General features: G+C 41.0%; 1 protein-coding gene across 1 annotated transcript in view; it reads right to left on the bottom strand.

Annotated features, from left to right (window-relative positions):
• The window catches only part of DNAH14 (dynein axonemal heavy chain 14), a 390,714-nt gene that overhangs the window by 252,198 nt on the left and 118,398 nt on the right, over positions 1-20,118 (bottom strand). The window contains 4 exon segments of the mRNA XM_042445585.1: positions 6,219-6,340; positions 6,803-7,048; positions 10,172-10,362; positions 11,547-11,940. Coding sequence (XP_042301519.1) covers positions 6,219-6,340; positions 6,803-7,048; positions 10,172-10,362; positions 11,547-11,940 — 953 coding nt within the window.

The following is a 20,118-nucleotide window of genomic DNA, read 5'->3' as shown; positions in this document are numbered from 1 at the left end:
AGAGGCCAGAGAAAGGTCACAGAGTACCACCAAAACAGGAAAAAATTAATTTTCAAAAACTCTTCAATCTGCTGGATAAGAAGCCAAATACATCCAAGAACTCACAGAAAATGGGCAAATCAGGGAAGGTAAAGAAAACATCGTTTAGACCTGTTGAGAAGATTCAGAAACCAATATCTGGTAACTATGATGACCCTATTCACCCTCTGAGCAATTGTTCTTGTGCTGGTAATGAGGAATTAGATATCCAGGATCCCTGGGAAATAATACCTAGAAACGACCCACTCTATAAGGAGAAGTCACCCTCCCGAGGTGTGCATTTCCAGACTTCAATCCCCCAGGATAACAAGAAAAGTAAGACCTGGAATTTAATTTTAGTTAAAAATAAATTGGTCACCAGTAACTACCCTAAACCTTGGGGCAAGTTATCTCAATCTGCATGCAGAGATAACCTGATACATACATTAGATTCCGTGGCATATGAGACTCTTATCCGTGCAGAAATTCTCCAGCTGGAGTATTTCTTTTACAATTATACTGGAGCCCGAGCCATTATATCCTTCACAAATGAGTATATTGCCCAACAAGTCTATTCTCTCAAGTGTGAGCTACTAAATAAGAGCTTGTTAATCTCCCATTTCTATGAAAATAGTGTTCCTCCTATTTCACTGACCAAATGCTCCCTCAGCACAATCTCCAACAACAAGAGCAATCATAGCACAACAGCTAATCTTATCAATCTGTCAGACTCTGGACTATGCCTAAAACAGCCCCCCAAGATAAAGAAACATCTGGCAAAGCCCTAGGGCCTGATTTAAATATTCCTGAACTTTTAAAAGCAAACATCACATGGTGGACACCATTACTAGTATCTCTGTTTACCCATATCAACTGAACAGCCCAAATACCTGATAGTTGGTCTCAAGCCATTATATTTCCTATATACAAAAAAGGAGATAGAAATGGCCCTATTAATTATTGTCCCATAAGTTTACTGTCAGTAGTGGGTAAATTATATGGTCATTATCTTAACAACCGACTTGTTGAATGAATTGAGACAGAAAAAAATTCTCGGGGATGAACAAGCTGGGTTTCGGAAAAGCAAGTCAGTTATGGATCATTGTGTAGTCTTAAACCATCTGGCAGAAAAATATTTAAGGACACATAATAGCAGCCTATACGTTGCCTTTATAGATTTAAAATCAGAATTTGATTCAATATCTAAAGGCAGACTTTAGGCTAAACTCCTTGTCTCCTCTACTGATAAATGCTTACTTGGGCTAATAATGAAATTATATAGCAACACCACAGTACAGGTCAGATGCAGATTACAGGGTAGTCTTACTAAAACTATCCCAGTTAAAAGAGGTGTACGCCGAGGTTGTATTCTTGCACCCACATTATTTAATTTATATCTTAACAATCTTGCTGGATGTATTTCCTCAGAGACTTTTCATCCTCCCAAATTGGCCTCAGTTAGTATTCCTTTACTGCTATACGAGGATGATGCTGCCCTTCTCTCATTCACCAAAGTTGGCTTGAAACGAACATTGAGAGCTTTTATGGAGTACTGTGAAAATAACAATTTAAATATAAACTACAATAAATCTAAAATCATGGTCTTCTCTAAGGAATGCTCTATGCACAATTGGGTAATAGATAAGCATAAAATAGAGCAACTCAGACATTTTAAATACTTAGGGGTAACCTTTCATACATCTAGTACATGGGCATCTCACCGAGCAACGGCCATTCAGAACGCAACCAACAACAGTAAAGCCATTGTTCGCTTCTTTTATACTAAAGGTGGGCAATTGATACCAGCTGCATTGAAAGTATTCCAGGCCAAGGTTCTCCCACAATTATTGTTTGGTATCCCAGTGTGGATCTTAGGTTTCTCTTCAGTAATGGAACAAGTCCTTTCAGTGTTCCTTAGAAAATTGTTTGCAGTGCCTAACTGTGTTCCAGCAGCAGCCCTAAGCCTTGAGGGAGGGTGCCCATCAGTTGAATGCACTACATGGAAATGGGCACTAGGATATTGGTTGAGAATTATTTTTGTGGAGGCAGAGGCTGGATATGTTTATTTGATGCAAAGGGATACTTATACCAACCATCTTTTTATGGCCATAAAGGAGAAATTACAGATATTAGATCTCTCAGATAAATTTCTCCTCACACTGGATTGGCCTAGGACAAAGCTGATCTTTGCTCAATGGATTAAAAATATTGACACCAACACTCAATTTCTGCTGCACAGACCACTTGCTCCCCCATAAATTTGGGCCTAGGATTCAATTCAAAAGTGGGTGCAAATTATCTAAAAAATCTAACAATCCCTAAATATAGGCTGGTGTTCAGCAAAGCCAGATTCAATGTATTCCATCAGCTGTATTAGAAGGACGTTTTCAGCAAATTGAGTACAAGGATTGCATATGCCCTTGTGGGGAGGGACTAGTAGAATCTTTATCCCATATACTCCTTTTCTGTACTTTTTATAAAGATGACAGATTAAGACTAGTTACACCTCTTTTAAGTAAGTTCCCAGGTAGAGCTTCAGAATGATATTTTATATATTTGCTAGAAGATATGGGGGGATAACAGAAGATGTCACGAAGTTCTTTTTTTTTCCTGCAGCCAAAACTCGAAGGACCATGTTCCATAAACATTAATAATTTAAGAATGGCCTTCTGGCCAAACTGTTTGAGGTGCTAAATGGGAGTTATAGCCCTAGGAGTAAGTGAGATAGCTAAAATTTGCTTACTTTGGCTGTAAGGTTTTAATACATAATTTAACATTTTATACACACACACACACACTAAATATTTTATATATTTTAATCATATTTGTTTTGTCACAAATTTTAAACATATTTTATTATGTTGTTTTTAAAATGCATTTATTTGCACTTAACTATACCCCACTATTCTATTTTCATATGACTTGTTCTTATTCTCTAATATAGACTGCCTATGTGTAAAGGGTATAAGATGTATATAACTGATGAAATATTTTTGTTGATTTTGTTGTAGCTGTGTTGTCGTCGTTTTACCTTATGGTTTGTTAACTGTAATAAAGCCTTTGATTGATTGATTGAACAAGCCATCTCCATCAAATGGAAGCTCCTCACTTCTCCATCTGGTCTCTTCAGGTAAATCAGTAGAGTGAAGCCAGTCACAGCATCTCAAGGCGACAGCACCAGATATTACTTTGGAAGTGCAATCCACAGTATGTCTGCCAAGTGGATTTGGTCAGTTACTAAATCCTGAGCCTCTTGATAGAAAGATATGGCCACATTGGGTTGATCCTCAGGGAGATTGGGAACAAAGGCTGCCATTCTATCCCAGAGTAACTTCTGGTATACAGCCATGCAAGGCTGCAGATTGCCCTCCTTGACCATAACTATGCCAAGGAACAGAGTCTGCAGACAAAAGCATCAAGATATCTGCCCATTCTATCAACTGATGCAGAATGTGCCTTCTTGGTAGACCTGGACTGTGATGCCTCCACCATAGTGGAGTTTGGAACAGGATAGTTGAATAGGCAAGATGCACCTTCAGGCTGCATTCGATACAGATTCTCCAATTATAGGAAGCTGGAGGTGGTGAAGAGGAGATTTTTTTTTTGCCAAGAGTGTTTCGTGACCTCATGTAGCATCAGTAGAAGAGGAACCAAGGTGGGAGTCACTGTACAGGAGTCCACCATCTGAAAAACCAGATCATTCACTGGCTCCAGAGGAGGTTTAACCTTGATTCCAAGGGCCTTGCGCATCCACAAAACCACATCCAAGAAAGTCTTCATGTCCTCGGGGGAGATGATGGGCCGACTCCTTGATAGTGCCAGATGGAGAAGACGATACCAGCAACAGTGACTCAGGTGAAGAAGTGTAGGGATCATAGTTGTCCAACTTGCCCATAGTCGCTTGCACTGGATGTACCAGACCACTGGTAGAGACGAAGGAAGTGTCGACTGAAGTACAGGGGGCACAGGAAGAACACTCAGTATTGGAACTGACACAGACAGAGTAACCATGGCTGATAGCAATGAAGCCGACATCAAAATTGGTGCCATAATGATCAATACCGATGGTAAGGTCGTCAGAGGAGAGGAGGGAGTGGCAGGATAAGGTGGCAGTAGTACGTGGTGGTGGAGGGACCCTGGAGGGAAGAGGAGACCTCATGAATGGCAAGGGTGGTGAACGGTCCCAACACCGAGGCGAAGGTGGTGAACAATATCGCAAGGAATGTCAGTATCTGGGTGACTCCCTTCCTTTTTTTGTCAGAAGGTGAGCAGAACTGACTCCTGCACCAGTGCGGAGAGAGATTGAGTGTTCCAATGGTATTGGTCCCATTAAGACGCTGAATAGGAACAATACAAAGCAGGGAGTTTTCTCCACTGATCCTCATGTCGATACCAATCCAGATACGACACTGAGGTATATAGTGAGTCTCCCTGGTAAGAATAGCCTTGGATTGAGGAAGTAAATGCTGTTTCCTCTTTTAAAAAGGATCTTTCCTATTGATAACAAGGAGAAGCAAGCCTTGGTCTCAGTATCACTGAGAATGGAGCCAATTACTTAAGGGCATGCCAATCCCTAGTACCAGATAGAGATCCAGGAGGAGTGGCAACAGAAAGTCGTGGAAGCATAACTCCAGAGGGTAGGACAGCTCCCTTGGTGGCAAGAGCTGCCAATGCCAATAAGACCCCCGAATCTTGTGGGGTTATTGAAGCAGAGGGGGAGATTTCAGATTCTTTTTTCCTTCTACTTCTCCTTTTCCAGTGGTACCTCAGAAGATCAGAACATCCATTAGATGAATGGGTCCTATTACGGTCAGATTTGGTCTTCTTGGCAGGTTCCTGGACAACTTCGAGACAGAAGAGGTGTCTATCAGTATCAAAGATGGTATCAAAACATCGAAGTTGACCCCAAAGCTAGTATCGATGTTAGCTCCATAGCAAGAACTGTTGAGTCCGTCAATACTAGTGTAACTCAGCTTTTTCAGCTTGGACAGTGGGATAGAGGTCAGCGTAAACTACAGCTTCAGAAACTTTGAGGGATTGTTCCCAGCAATAAAACGTAAAGCGCTGGGCTATATTTTTTTGATCCTGGGCTGTGCATCCCTTACAAATAGCACAGCACTCCATGATATGTCCCTTTCCCAAGCAGCAGAGACATTTGGAGTGTGCATCAGAAAGAGAAACATTCTGACTGCAAGAGGAACAACATTTAAAGAGAGAAACTGAGTAGAAAAGGAAGGAATGAAAGTTCAAGGGGGGAGGAGGATAGAACAAGAGGCTATTTTTTTTATAACGACATATGGTGGGTAAAGTTAGAAAGAGGAAAAGGAAAATGGAAGAATGAGAAGAAACAAGTGAATAAAAAATTATTCAGCCCAAGAATGATACGAGGAGACTAGCTCTATTCGCCAGACAGAAATAAAGTGGGGAGACTGTAGCTTGGCGGGCTGGAACATGTGCGATAGGCAGTGGGGGGGGGTATTCCCACCAAGCTACTTAGCTCTATAAAGTTCTGTTGGTGATCTCTACACACGCACAGAGCCCATTTGTGTGAGCCACAGAGACCATGATGAACAGTGCCTCCAAGCCATCCCAGAGAGGTGATCCAGAAGTATACCATGGTCAACGGTATCGAAATCCATCTAAAGGTCCAGCAGAACCAACAGGGACACAATACCCCATCTAGTTCTTGACATATGTCATCCACCAAGTTGACCAAAACTATCTCCATCACATAAATAGGCCTGCAACCACAGTGAAATGGGTCTAGACAATCTGGTTCATTCAGTAACCCCTGGAACTGAAAAGTACACTTTTAAAACATTATCTTTTATTTTTTTAAAAAATGAATGCATATAATTATGTACCTCTCTCTAATCTAAAAAAAAGGCAAAGATATACCCAAACTCTTTGAATAATCATCTAATGCACACCTCATTTTGGCGTTGATAGGGAATATAGTGTGCCTGCATCATATGCGGGCGCGCTTTACATGGGAGAAGGGTTGGCGTCCCATAGGGAATAATGGGGCGCACGCCACCACACCACCACATGCACGAGCCCCATTCATTTAAATGGGCTCAAGCATAGGCGGAATTCGCTTTACTCAGGGGAGTCCATAACAGATCCCCCGCGTAAAGAAAGGGCAGACTGTATTTATTATTCATTGATAAGGAAAACAGTATTGCTGTGCCTAAGCATACCTTTTTATTTCTGGAGCTTGAAAGATAGGCTCAAGATAAATCCAATTCCTTTGACAAGTCAACCATTCTTCCAAAGTACAAGAAAAGAGGTTTAACTTACGACCCCAAGTATCTACAAGAGTCTATTACACAAAACAGAAGAATCATAAAATAAGTGTGTGACAGCTAATCCTCCTCTTTTATACAATTTGGCCTTGTGGATAATTCTAATTTTTGTACATTCACACTGGTTTTCCAATGGGCAGTCTGCATAAAATGTCAAATGGTAAACTGAGATTTATAACTGAGTCAGGATTATATGTAAATGAGGGCATCCCAACAATGTTATGACTGTCTTCTGGAAAGAGAGAAGGTAAAAAAAAAAGATGACAGGGAGAGAAAATAAATCTACACATTATGGAGGCACCAATTACAGATAAGAAAAAAACAAAGTGAGTCCCATTTAAATATGAGCCCTGGCTATTAAAAATTGAATTGGTCTAGAGTTTGGTTTTCTACTGGATTTCCAAAATGGAAATTAGCACTATATTATGGCTAAGCACCAGAATAATTTAACTATCTCCGAACATCACCAATATTTTTACCTTAATTGGTCCAACAAAACAAGAACCTTTAATTGTTGAAATTGTCACTTGAGAATCTTCCAATAAAGCAATTATGTCTTCAGCTGATGAAATAATCGAAATAGCTGATGCTTCAGTGTGATACTGGGATAAATGAAAATCAGTTTTGTACCAAAGTCCAATTATCTTTTTCATCATCACTTCAAGAGTTGTTTCATTTGTAGCTGTTATAGATACTTCAGTTATTTCTTTTTTACACCGAAACATCTAGAAGTTAAAAAAAACACAGAAGAATTAATAATATGATAAGTTGCATCCTGACTAAAATCAGTATGTCAGGCTATTCTGTGCATGGAGTGCATGAATTGGTATTCTCACCACTGTGTCCAGTCTCAAACAAATCAAGGTTTGTTTTGATTGGCTTATGCTGTGGTTGAGGTTTCCTCCCCTCCCAATGCTTGCTGATGGAAGGTGGGAATGGGCACACCCTATCCATTTTGTCATCAATGGGGACTGTCCAAGAGTATCAGAGGAAGTAAAACCAAGAAGCCAGAGATACAACTTATCCTTGCCTGTCCTGGTGGCTCCCAGACCTTTCTAAAGAACCATCTCTTGCCCTAGTTGCAAAAACTTGCAGATGACCACCCTCAAAGGACCAGGACAGGAGTAATATTATCTGGATCTTAAGAAAGAAAGAAAGAGCCCTGGTGGCGCAGTGGTTAAATGCCTGTACTGCAGCCATTCACTCAAGACCACAAGGTTGCGAGTTCAAGACCAGCAAAAGGGCCCAAGCTCAACTCACGTTTGCATCCTTCTGAGGTCGCTAAAATGAGTACCCAGACTGTTGGGGGCTAATTAGGTTAATTGCAAATTAGCTTACTTGCTGTTCACCGCTATGATCTCTGGAATAGCGGTATATAAATAAAATTAATTAAAATTAATTAATTAATTAATTAATTAAGAAAGCATCCTATAATCCATAGAATGATGAATGAGCTCAACCCCCCGAATGTTCATCCAGTGTGCATAAGTTCACATTAGGTAAAAAAAAGATATGTTTTTACTGGTAACTGCTACATACATTTGGCCAATATATTTGTTAAGTGTAATGTGAACTGAATAACTACATCTCAGTAACAACTGTCTACTATGAATGTTCACCACATCTGACAAAGAATGTGCACATCATCAAATCCAGGAAGGAGTAACTGCATATGTCCTAGTCCAAGGGTAGGTAATTTGTGACCTATGGGGCACTTGTGGCTCCAAACCCTTTCCTGCAGCCCCTCTCATCTTTATCTTTACAAAAGAGCATCTGTAATAGGGGTTTTTGAGTGTATGTGTGAATAGTTGGTTCTCACACCTCTGCAGAACGTGGAACTTCTCAGTGGCTTTTTGGCAGTAGCCCTGCTCCCCTTTCTAGTATGTATGCTTAAGAATTCAGTGATACTCTCTCAGTTCCATAATATACCATTTAAAAAAAAAAACAGGTAAGGCACTGAGTTGCGGAAGAGGACAGATTGTGTGAATTCAAATGTCCCCACAAATAGTTACAGATACCCGTAGGGCACAAGATCCCATCTGATCTTGGAACCTATGAAATTCATGGGGTCACCATAAGTTGTCAGGTGACTCGAATACATATACCCACACACAAAGAGACATAACCAATTTATGCTATTTCTCCATGGTCTCTATGACTTACATAACAGTTTGATTAGCTAGCTCACTCAACATTATGACAACAAAGTTGAGACAACAGCAGTTCTAAAAGCAGTGTGTTTCCTGGCCCTTATGTACAATCTATAATGCAAGACAAAAAGTGGATGACTGAGACCAGGCAGTAACTTTAAATCAGTGATATTCCCCCACAACATAACCACAGACTGCCTGTGAGGATGGTCAGGAATAACAAGGCATCTTATTGGAAACAGCAATGAGTTGAATACATCTACTCTGAAAATTGTAATGCTGACATGGCTGTTTCTTTTGGGAGTTGTCATCAAAGACAAAAACTTTCTGTATGTACTTGAAGGGTGCCATTCTATTTATATATTATACCCAATACATGTCAGAGGAATGATATGACCTCTCCAAATGTGAATTCAGATTAGCTACAGGGGAGGTCAAACAAAATGATGGACGGTCTGGAAAACATGCCCTATGACTCCACTTAAATGTTAGAAATAACTTCCTGACTGTACGAGTGTTTGATAGTGGAATGCCTCAGAACGTGGTGGAATCTCCTTCTTGGGAAGTTTTTAAACAAATACTGAATGGCCATCCGCTGAGAGTGCATTGATAGATGCACCATCCCCCCCCCCCCACATGATTTACAACAATTGAACATGGCCTTTGAATCTATACAGTGAGACTGGAGATGTGCCAAATAAATCGAAAGGTAGACAAGAAGATGTAAAAAGAGAAAATATCATAGAAATGTCAAAAAGCACACTACTCAGCAATTTTCTCAGTCATTGAATAAAAAGTTCCAAACACTGTTGCTGCTTGCACAGCAGACAATATAGAAACAAGGGAGTAACTGTAGCATAATCTGAGATGCCTGCTGAATTGAGGAACACAACTACTGCCAAAAAGCTACTCAGTTCCAGAATGGTCCACACGTCTATGCACAGGTACAACATCTAATTATGTGAGCCACAGCAGTCACAAGGAAAGAAATGAACAAAGAGTTGGACCACAGCTGATAAGCTGATAAGCAAAAGAAAAGAAAGCCAAAACAGAGGAGAATATCGGCTTTCTCTGTGGCTCTCCATTGTTGCACCTCTGTTCTCTTCCCAAGGAAGAAGGTTGTAAAAGTATGCCTTTTGTCAAACTTATTTTTCTCCAGTGTGACAAAAGATACTTTTATGAAAACCATCTCCCTCAGGAGAGAACCAAAGTGTACGATGGCATGCTGAGAGGTACAGAAATCACTGATATGCTCCTCCTCCGATTCAGCTTTCTTTTCTCATGCAATAAGGCCCTACAAATTGTTTTACTCACAATTTTTTAAAACACTCTAATATCTAAAGTCAGACAGATTTCCCTTGCCAACAGGCTTAAAAACCAGTAGGATTTCATCTTGTTTCTGAAGGCTGAAAAGGGATTTATAACCTTTAGGGGGTCTGAAGGTTCTCAAGTCTTTTGCTCCATTAGGGATATCCACTGGTTTGTATCATAAAGCATTATGTTCCTGAGTAAAAACTACAGAGATCTGAAGGTTTGGAAGGCACTTGATACATTTAGTATACTATATCCACAATCTTACTAAGATCTTTGTTTTGGCTACACTATATAACACCCCAATTCTGGCAACTCTATGATCAAACGTGTGGATGTGATAACATTTAAAATAAACATTTTAAAGAATAGTACAGATGTAATTACATTAAGTTCAAGAATCTTATCCAAGGTAAGCCTTTTATCCAAACAAAGCGACTGTCCAACAATGTTCTGTATAGTTTCCCAGTGCCTTGGCTGAAGACTGGGATTTCGTAAGGCTATAATGATAGGCAAGAATTCCTTAAAATCCATCAATGACTTCTTCAGAGTAGGTAAAATAGTATTTTCTGGCAATCCTTCAAAATATGAAAGCGTTATGGAAACATTAAAAACACTTGTCACAAGGTTTGTTCCAAATATATATTATATTACAAACATTTTTTCTAATATGTGCTAATACTTCACAGATGGGCGAAGCAGACTGCCCCAAAGAAGTGGTGTGATGCCACCCCTGAGAAAGCCGGATGGGGGCTTCAGCAACCTCATGCCACAGCCCAAATCCAGCTTTTTGCTGGTGCAAAACAAAGCATCAAATTGCTGCTCCTTTTTGAGTCAGCAAAAAACCAGATTTTCTGGAGCTGCTCCAGCTTTGTGGTGCTCCTGCAGCGTGCTGCCAGCTTCAGGGTGGCATCAGAGCATACGTCGTCTAAATGCCACACTCTGACACAACCCCAAAACTGGTATAAAGGTGCGGTCTGTTTCACTCCACAGTCATAAAGTAGGGACATGCAACTGGTTTCTCGCACATAAAAATATTCCTAGAAGTCTAAAACAGGCTGAGATCATATATGGGAGATGTAACTATGATCTGTCTCATAATATGACTCTCACAAATTTACCTTAGAAGCCAGGCAAACCAAAGGTGTTCTGAGGCACTGGCAAGCAGGGTGCTGAAAGACAATGCATCCAGCCAGTGAACCATGGTGGAATAAGCAGTGGCAGAGACCCCTTGAGGGGCCTTGTTGCAACTGCTTGTTGCAGTGCAGTTTGCTGATGGGATGGAATTGGACACATAATCCTTCAGTACCTCACTTCCCATCACCTATGAACTTATTTGGTTGGTGCAGCTACTGGCTCCTAAGGTTGTGGGGGGGGGGGCATTTGTGGTTGTTGCAATGGTGCAATGATAATAAATGTGAACTGCAAAATTTAGAAGGTTGTAATTCCAGCTTGCAACATCATAAATACTGAACAGGATGCCAGTTGTAGACTGCAGTTTGTCATAATGAGCTGACCAAGGAGACATATGATGGGAAGGAAAAAAAGGGCTTGCACTCTTTGTTCATAATAGTGACTTGTCTTTTTCTCATGTTAAAATACTCTTACAATTTAAAAGAGCAGGATAGCCTTTTTTATATATAAACATTCATATCTGAACTACTGCCACTAACTATATATTATCAATTAATGGCATTTTTAATCTCTAAAAATAGTTTTGTTTCAATTCAGTCCCAATGACTAATTATCAATTGCATTTTACCTTTTTCAAGAATATGTGTGATCTGAATGAACCTGTTAACATCTTTTTGAATTAAATCGACATCAAGAAACCAAAAAATTGTGTATTTCCACCTAGCAAAAAGCTTGGCCCACTCTTCCTGAGAATCCCACAACAATTTACGCAATGTAAGTTCACTTTCAATTTCAGCAAGTTCAGCATTCACCCGTTGTAAATCTCCAGATTGACCTCTATGTGACAATTTTTCCAACGACAGTGATTTCATGTCACTAACAGAGCTGTCCAAAACAGTCTGGTAATTTGCATAATTTAGAATTTTTTCACTGATTTCTGCTGCTTCTTCAATGAGGCTCTCAATCATCTCTTTTGCTGTCTTAGGCAATGTTTCACTGAGGAGGAGAACAGGGTTTCTCACCTAAACAATAAAATAAATGATAAAGTGATCACAATTACAAAATTATTTAATCCTTTCATGAGTTATATAGGACTGCCATTAAAATATATTTGTGATACATTCACAAGTTAAAAAAAGAAAATGAATGGTTGAATTAAAATACATTCAGAAATTCTAATCCATTACCAGAGACATGAGCAGGGTCAATGATTTCTTGGCACACTATATGGATTAATATATATGCTTTCATCACAATTAAAGAAGAATTCTCTTCAAAAAATGTTTTCTGTTACAAGGGAACTGACTTCTGAAGAAGTAGAATTTCTTGCTCTCAAACATCAAGACTAAAAGACCAGCTGCATGACAGACATGTACTGTCTTATGCAAATATTTGAAAACGTATAGGCAGTGTCACAATTTGAATCCAAATACAACCTAATCCTATCCCCACAGCAATGTAACTACTTAAATAGGTGTGGTTTTAATTTTGGATAACTTGTCCATCTAATTTCTGTTGATTCCATCTGACTTGGATGGGCGGAGCTAGCAGCCACTAGCTTTGTATAGCCACTCCATCATTTTCTGGAGCTCAGTCTCTGAAGAGACAGAAAATGGGCTTGCATTTGGGAGTGGCCAAGGTTGAATGTCTGGCTGAGCTTTGGGGCTGTATGCTCTCCATGCGCATGTAGTCTAAGGCAGCAATTCTTAACCTTTTCTTTACCAAGGACCTCCTTTAAGTATCTTAAATTCCCACAGATTATGAAGACCTCATTCAAATAACATTTAACGTACCATGGACACCCACTAGCTGACCTTGGACTAAGCCTCAGAGAATGGTGAAAGGAAGCTTACTTTGAACAAATCTTGTAAAGAAAACCTTGCAAAAGGTTTGCCTTAGGCATATTAAATATCAAGGCTTTCAGCAACTTTCATCCCACAGTCAGTTCCTTCTTTAACAAACAAAATGTAAATTTAAACTGAAACAACTGTGCCACATCCTAGTTTGCATGCCCAAACCTTCCCTCCTCTATCTCAGTCACTTTGCTTTCTTATAGTTCCTTGTTCTTTTCATACAGTCCCTCATTAATGTGAGATGGTAGATTGGCAATGGAGGAAATTCAAGCCATCTTGACAGTGCCCTCCTGTCATATTTGCAAACAACCAGATTTCATCTCTTTCCAAAGTTTCTACAAGACACTGGACCCCATTTTTGTTTGGCCTGGGCTTTACAATGCCCAAAGAAAAGATATCTTTTGGTGGCGTGGGGGTTACAATGACACATTTTTCACTGTGCCACTCTCCACCCATGTGATTATTTTTTACAACAGTTGCATTACTGTTTTAAATATATATATGGTGGGAGGAAGAGAGGAAAGATAAGAGACGTTTAGGCAGGAAAAATGAAGTGCCCAAATATAGGATGGTGACATCTGGCTTGAGAATAATAAATGTGAAAGGGTGTCCAGTATACCACAAGTTAAACATGAGTCAACAATGTGATGTAATTTTAGGCAACACAAGTGTAATGTCCAGATCAAGGAAAGAAGTAGTACCACTGGGTCCAGTTCTGAGTGCCACAGCTCAAGGAGGATATTGACAAGCTGGAATGTATCCATGAGGGTGACCGAGATAATCCAAGATAATCAAAGGTGGAAGCCAAGTCCTATGAGGAATAACTTAGGCAGCTGGATGTTGTTAACTTGGAGAAGAGAAGACTGAAAGTTAATATGATAGCCACCTGGACATCTGAAAGGATGTCATTCAGTGGGTGGAGAGACCTTGTTTTGCAGTGCTCCAGAGTCTAGAACATGAATGAATCCATTCTCTGCTCAAGTGGCATCAGGTTAGGATCAGATATTGAAACAGAACCTTCCCTTTAAGTGTAAGATAGCAGCCAGTACATTCCTTTAAAGAAGTATTCCCACTAGATTGACTGTTATATTCATTACTAAAGACTTTGCAGTATGGACAGCGAGGGATCTGCTGCAGTCACCTGCAACTCTTGTGGGATGTTTCTCTTCCTGCCTACAGAAGTCGAGAACTTCACATGCACCAAGTGCAAGTTGGTAGCACTCTTGGAGGAGAAAGTGCAGCAGCTGGAGGCCAGAGTAGCTACACTTCAGCATATTAGGGAACAAGAGGATTTCCTGGACACAATAGAACTAACCATCTTGAATGAGTACCACGCAGAGGAAGATGCTAAGGTGGAAGAGGTCACTTGCCAAACAGAGGAGGCAGACATCTGGAGGAATGTCACAAAGAGAAGTAAGCCAAGAAGGAATTGTTCGGGGAGCTTGCAGCTAGAGAATCGATTCGAAGCTCTTTCCCATATCAAGGAGGATGAAGAAGAGCAGCATGGACAGACTTCAGGGACAGAGCAGGGGAGCCTGAGAGTCCCACCCGAGGGAACAGTCGCTGCTAAGCCTCGGAGGAGGCGTGTGGTCGTAGTGGGGGACTCCTTGCTGAGGGGTACAGAAGCAGTGATTTGTAGGCCTGACAAGATGTCTCGAGAGGTGTGTTGTCTTCCAGGTGCAAAGATCCGTGATGTGACAGAGAGGCTGACAAGACTGGTGAAGCCTACTGACAAATACCCCTTCCTTTTGGTCCACGTGGAAACTAATGATACTGCAAGACACAGCCTTCAGAACATCAAAAGGGATTACGAGGCGCTTGGTAGGAAGCTGAAAGGAATGGATGTACAGGTTGTCATCTCGTCTCTTCTGCCAGTTGAAGGGCATGGTCCAGGAAGGGAGAGGAAAATAGCGGATGTGAACAACTGGCTTCGCAGATGGTGCCGCCGAGAAGGATTTGGATTCTTCGATCATGGGCTGCGGTTCCATGAGGAGGGACTTCTTGCAACGGACGGGTTGCATCTCACGCCAGTTGGAAGAAATGTTTTTGCCAACAGTCTCAAGAACTTGATCAGGAGGGCTTTAAACTGAGTTCCGAGGGGAAGGGAGACAATATTAAGGAAGGCGAAAGGGATGGTGAAAATAGTCAAACTGACATAGAGGAAACAAGGCAAACAGTGCAAGGACCCAACAGTGGGAGGCAAAAAAACTTGCACAGGCAGCAAGTAAAAGGGAACCAAGGTCTGCGATGTCTCTACACTAATGCACAGAGGGAAATAAGCAAGATGAACTCGAACTCCTAGTACAACAAAGCAAATATGATATAATAGACATCACTGAAACCTGGTGGGATGAGTCTCATGATTGGAATGTGGAAATAGAGGGGTATAACCTTATTAAGAGAAATAGGCCAAACAGGAAAGGAGGAGGAATAGCACTATATGTCAGAGATATTTACACCAGTGAAGAGATCCTGGACATCAATCATGGAAGCCAGGTGGAGAGCATCTGGATAAGAATCAAAGGGGAGGGAAACAACAAGGATGTTACGGTGGGAGTCTACTACAGACCCCCAAGTCAGACAGAGGAATTGGATGATATCTTTCTAGAACAGATGACCACACAGTCAGAAAAGAGAGATGTAGTAGTGATGGGCGACTTCAACTATTCTGATATTTGCTGGAAGTCAAACTCAGCAAAATCCTCAAGGCCTAACAAATTCCTCACTTGCCTGGAAGACAATTTCATGGTCCAAAAGGTGGAAGAGGCAACAAGGGGGTCAGCTATTTTAGATCTGATCCTAACCAACAAGGATGACTTGGTTAATGGGGTGCAAGTAGTGGGATCATTAGGTGGAAGTGACCATGTTCTCCTGGAGTTTGTAATACAGTGGAAAGGAGAAGCCAGGCAGAGTCAGACACGCATCCTAGACTTTAGGAGAGCGGATTTCAGGAAACTTAGAGAAGTATTGAGGGCGATTCCATGGTCAGAAATACTAAAAGATAAAGGAGTTCAGGACGGATGGGAGTTTCTCAAAAGAGAGATACTGAAGGCACAATTTCAAACCGTTCCAGTGAGAAAGAAAAACGGGAGGTGTCTCAAGAAACCAGGATGGATGACTAAGGAACTTTCAACTGAGCTGAGTTTGAAACGGAACATGTATAAGAAATGGAAAAAGGGGGAAATCACAAAAAAGGAATTCAAAGAAATAGCCGGCATGTGTAGGGGTAAAGTCAGAAAAGCTAAAGCGCAGAATGAACTCAGGCTTGCTAGAGAGGTTAAGAACAATAAAAAGGGCTTTTTTGGATATGTCCGCAGCAAAAGGAAGAAGGAGGAAACGGTAGGGCCACTGCGTGGAGAAGATGGCAAAATGCTAACAGAAGACAGAGAAAAGGCAGAATTACTCAACACCTTCTTTGCCTCAGTCTTCTCAGAAAAGGCAAAGGGTGCTCAACCTGAGGATAATGGAGCAGAGGACAGGATAGGGGCATTTCAGTACAGAATAAGTAAAGAGATAGTAGAGGAACACCTTATTAATCTAAATGAATTTAAGTCTCCGGGACCAGATGAACTCCATCCAAGGGTATTAAAAGAACTGGCAAATGTAATATCGGAGCCATTGGCAATAATCTTTGAGAACTCCTGGAAAACAGGAGAAATCCCAGCAGACTGGCGGAGGGCAAACGTTGTCCCCATCTTCAAAAAGGGGAAAAAAGAGGATCCCAACAATTATCGTCCAGTTAGTCTGACATCAGTACCAGGAAAGATTCTGGAGCAGATCATTAAACAGAGAGTCTGTGAACATCTAGAAGGCAATGCCATAATCACAAAAAGTCAACATGGGTTTCAGAGAAACAAGTCATGCCAGACAAACCTAATCTCTTTCTTTGATAAAATTAACAGCTTGGTAGATGAAGGGAATGCTGTGGATATAGTATATCTTGATTTCAGTAAGGCCTTTGACAAGGTTTCCCATGATATTCTTGCAAACAAGCTTGTAAAATGTGGGCTAGACAAAGGAACTGTTAAATAGATCTGTAATTGGTTGACCGGCCGAACCCAAAGGGTGCTCCGCAATGGCTCCTTTTCATCCTGGAGGGAAGTGACCAGTGGGGTCCCACAGGGCTCTGTCCTGGGCCCAGTGCTATTCAACATCTTTATCAATGACCTGGATGACAGAATTGGGAGCATACTTATCAAATTTGCAGATGACACCAAATTAGGGGGAATAGCTAATACCCCAGAGGACAGGATCAAGATTCAAAATGACCTGAATAGACTAGAAAGCTGGGCCAAAGCTAACAAAATGAAATTCAACACGGAGAAATGTAAGGTATTGCACTTAGGGCGGAAAAATAAAATGCACAGATATAGGATGGGTGACACCTGGCTGAATGAAACTACGTGTGAAAGGGATCTAGGAGTCCAAGTAGACCACAAGTTGAACATGAGTGAACAGTGTGATGCGGCAGCTAAAAAGGCCAATGCTATTTTAGGCTGCATCAATAGAAGTATAGTGTCTAGATCAAGAGAAGTAATAGTGCCACTGTATTCTGCTCTGGTCAGGCCCCACCTAGAATATTGTGTCCAGTTCTGGGCACCACAATTCAGAAAAGACATTGAGAAAGTGGAGCGTGTCCAAAGGAGGGCGACAAAAATGGTGAAGGGTCTGGAAACCATGCCCTATGAGGAACGACTTAGGGAGCTGGGGATGTTTAGCCTGGAGAAAAGAAGGTTAAGAGGCAATATGATAGCCCTGTTTAAATATTTGAAAGGATGTCATGTTGAAGAGGGAGCAAGCTTGTTTTCTGCTGCTCCAGAAAACAGGACCCGGAGCAATGGATGCAAGCTACAGGAAAAGAGATTCCATCTGAACATTAGGAGGAACTTCCTGACAGTAAGGGCTGTTCGACAGTGGAATGCACTTCCTCGGAAGGTGATAGAGTCTCCTTCCTTGGAGGTCTTTAAACAGAGGCTGGATGGCCATCTGTCAGGGATGCTTTGATTTGGATTTCCTGCATGGCAGGGGGTTGGACTGGATGGCCCTAGTGGTCTCTTCCAACTCTACGATTCTATGATTCTATGATTCTTCCACTGAAAATAATGGGGAAAGCCTGCAGACAGAGGGCCTCTCCATCACTGTTGTTGTCATGATATGTGTTCACAGGCATCTGAAAGAACGATATCACTGTAGTGATATTATATGTATTATCCTATCATTTCTTAGATTGTACGCCATAGGCAGGTTTACTTTTTTATATTTATTGTTTTTATGCACAGCGCTGTGCAAATCTACAGCACTATTATTATTATTATTATTATTATTATTATTATTATTATTAACCTTTATTTATAAAGCGCTGTAAATTTATACAGCGCTGTACATACAATCTTTTAGTTAGACGGTTCCCTGCCCTCGGGCTTACAATCTAAGAAGACACGACACAAAAGGAGAGGGGAGTGCTGGTGGGGAATGGGATCAGGTCCAGCAGTTCTTCTCCACCTCCGAGGCCTGGATCAAGGCAGATCGACTGGAGGAAGGGCTTGGCTTCTTAATGGATGGTTAAAAGGAGGCTTCCTGGGTCAGAGAGGGGCTCACCTCTGGGAATGCTTCTCTAAACAATATAGTCTTTAATTCAGTTTTGAAACTGGGTAGAGAAGTGATGAGGTGTGCATGTGGGGGAAGAAGGTTCCAGGAGTAAGGGGCAGCAAGCGAGAAGTGACGAATTCGGGAGGGGGCAGTGGTAGTCCTACATTGTGACAGGAGACCTTGACTACAAGAGCGGAGAGTAGGTATGTAAGGAGAAAGGTCAGATAAGTGACTATATAAGTGACACTATAATAATAATAATAATAATAATAATAATAATAATAATAATAATAATAATAATAGTCCACTATGCTTTGTCACATTAATAGGTGTAATAGGGCAACTGCTAGGAGGAAAGGATAGCCTTTCCTTCTTCTCCTTACAAACCATTTCTCCAGTATTCTGCTGCCAGTGAAGATGGCATGCTTCAGGCTACAGTAAAACATAGCATGCAGCTAAAGACGACTCTTTTCTTTTTACTCTAAACTGTGTGTGGCCCTGACACAGATTAGGATGGATGGAATGAATGGAAGAAGTTTACATTTTCTGTAGTCTGTTTTTTGTCATTTAATCCCCCCCCCTCCTCCGCAAGCTTTATTAATTTCCATTTTATCATTTGTTAGAGACATTTCTAATATTAAGAAAACTTTATGGCTTTTCTTTCATACATGAAACAAAATGTAAATTGTGAGAAAAAGGAGTTTATACAAGGGTGTTATCCCTTTAAGGAAAAATATGAAGACTGCATATGTTAAGAAACAGCCTCTCTCAGTGGAGTTTAGCCTGGTTGACAATGACTTAAGCAAATACAAGTAGGACAGATCAAGTTACAGATTAAAGAACTTTACTAATTGTTTTCAGAATGCACATACACTTGAAGTAGCCACATTCTAATTTTCTAATGAAAAGATTAGGTAAAAGGAAGAGCTGCAGTGAGCTTAACACTTTAACTCATTATCTTGAAACTGAGGACAAAGAAAGCGAGCAAAGAGCCAAGAAATTAAGAGGAAGTAGGGAAAAGTGCAAGTTTTCATATGACCACTGACCTTAGCAGTTTCTGGGGTCACATGGTCTGGTTGCTTGGATATATAAAATATTTGTGACCATGAGTCAACAGTGTGATGCTGCAGCTAAAAAGGCCAGTGTGATTCTAGGCTGCAGCAATAGTAGTATAGCATCTAGAAGATCAAGGAAAGTATTAGTGCCACTCTATTCTGCTTTGGTCGAGCCTCACCTGGAACACTATGCCCAGTTCTGGGCATCACAATTCAAAAAGGATGTTGACAAGTTAGAATGTGTCCAGAGTAGGGTGACCAAAATGGTGAAGGGTCTGGAAACCACACCCTATGAGGAGAAACTTAGGGAGCAGGGTATGTTTAGCCTGGAGAAGAGAAGGTTAAGAGGTGATATGATAGCCCTGTTTAAATATTTGAAGGGATGTCATATCGAGGAGGGAGCTAGCTTGTTTTCTGCTGGTCCAGAGATTAGGACCAAGACCAATGGATGCAAACTCCAGGAAAAGAGATTCCAGCTCAACATTAGGAGGAACTTTTTGACAGTGAGAGCTGTTCAAAAGTGGAACATACTACCTCAGAGAGTGGTGGAGTCTCCTTCCTTGGAGGTCTTTAAACAGAGGCTGGATGGCCATCTGTTGGGGATGCTTTGATATAGAGTTCCTGCATGGCAGGGGGTTGGACTGGATGGCCCTTGTGGTCTCTTCCAACTCTATGACTCTATGCATTACAATAGATAAAAGAG

Source organism: Sceloporus undulatus, chromosome 1 (genome assembly GCF_019175285.1).
Source record: "Sceloporus undulatus isolate JIND9_A2432 ecotype Alabama chromosome 1, SceUnd_v1.1, whole genome shotgun sequence".
Taxonomy (NCBI): domain Eukaryota; kingdom Metazoa; phylum Chordata; class Lepidosauria; order Squamata; family Phrynosomatidae; genus Sceloporus; species Sceloporus undulatus.
This window is presented reverse-complemented; position numbering and strand designations above follow the sequence as displayed.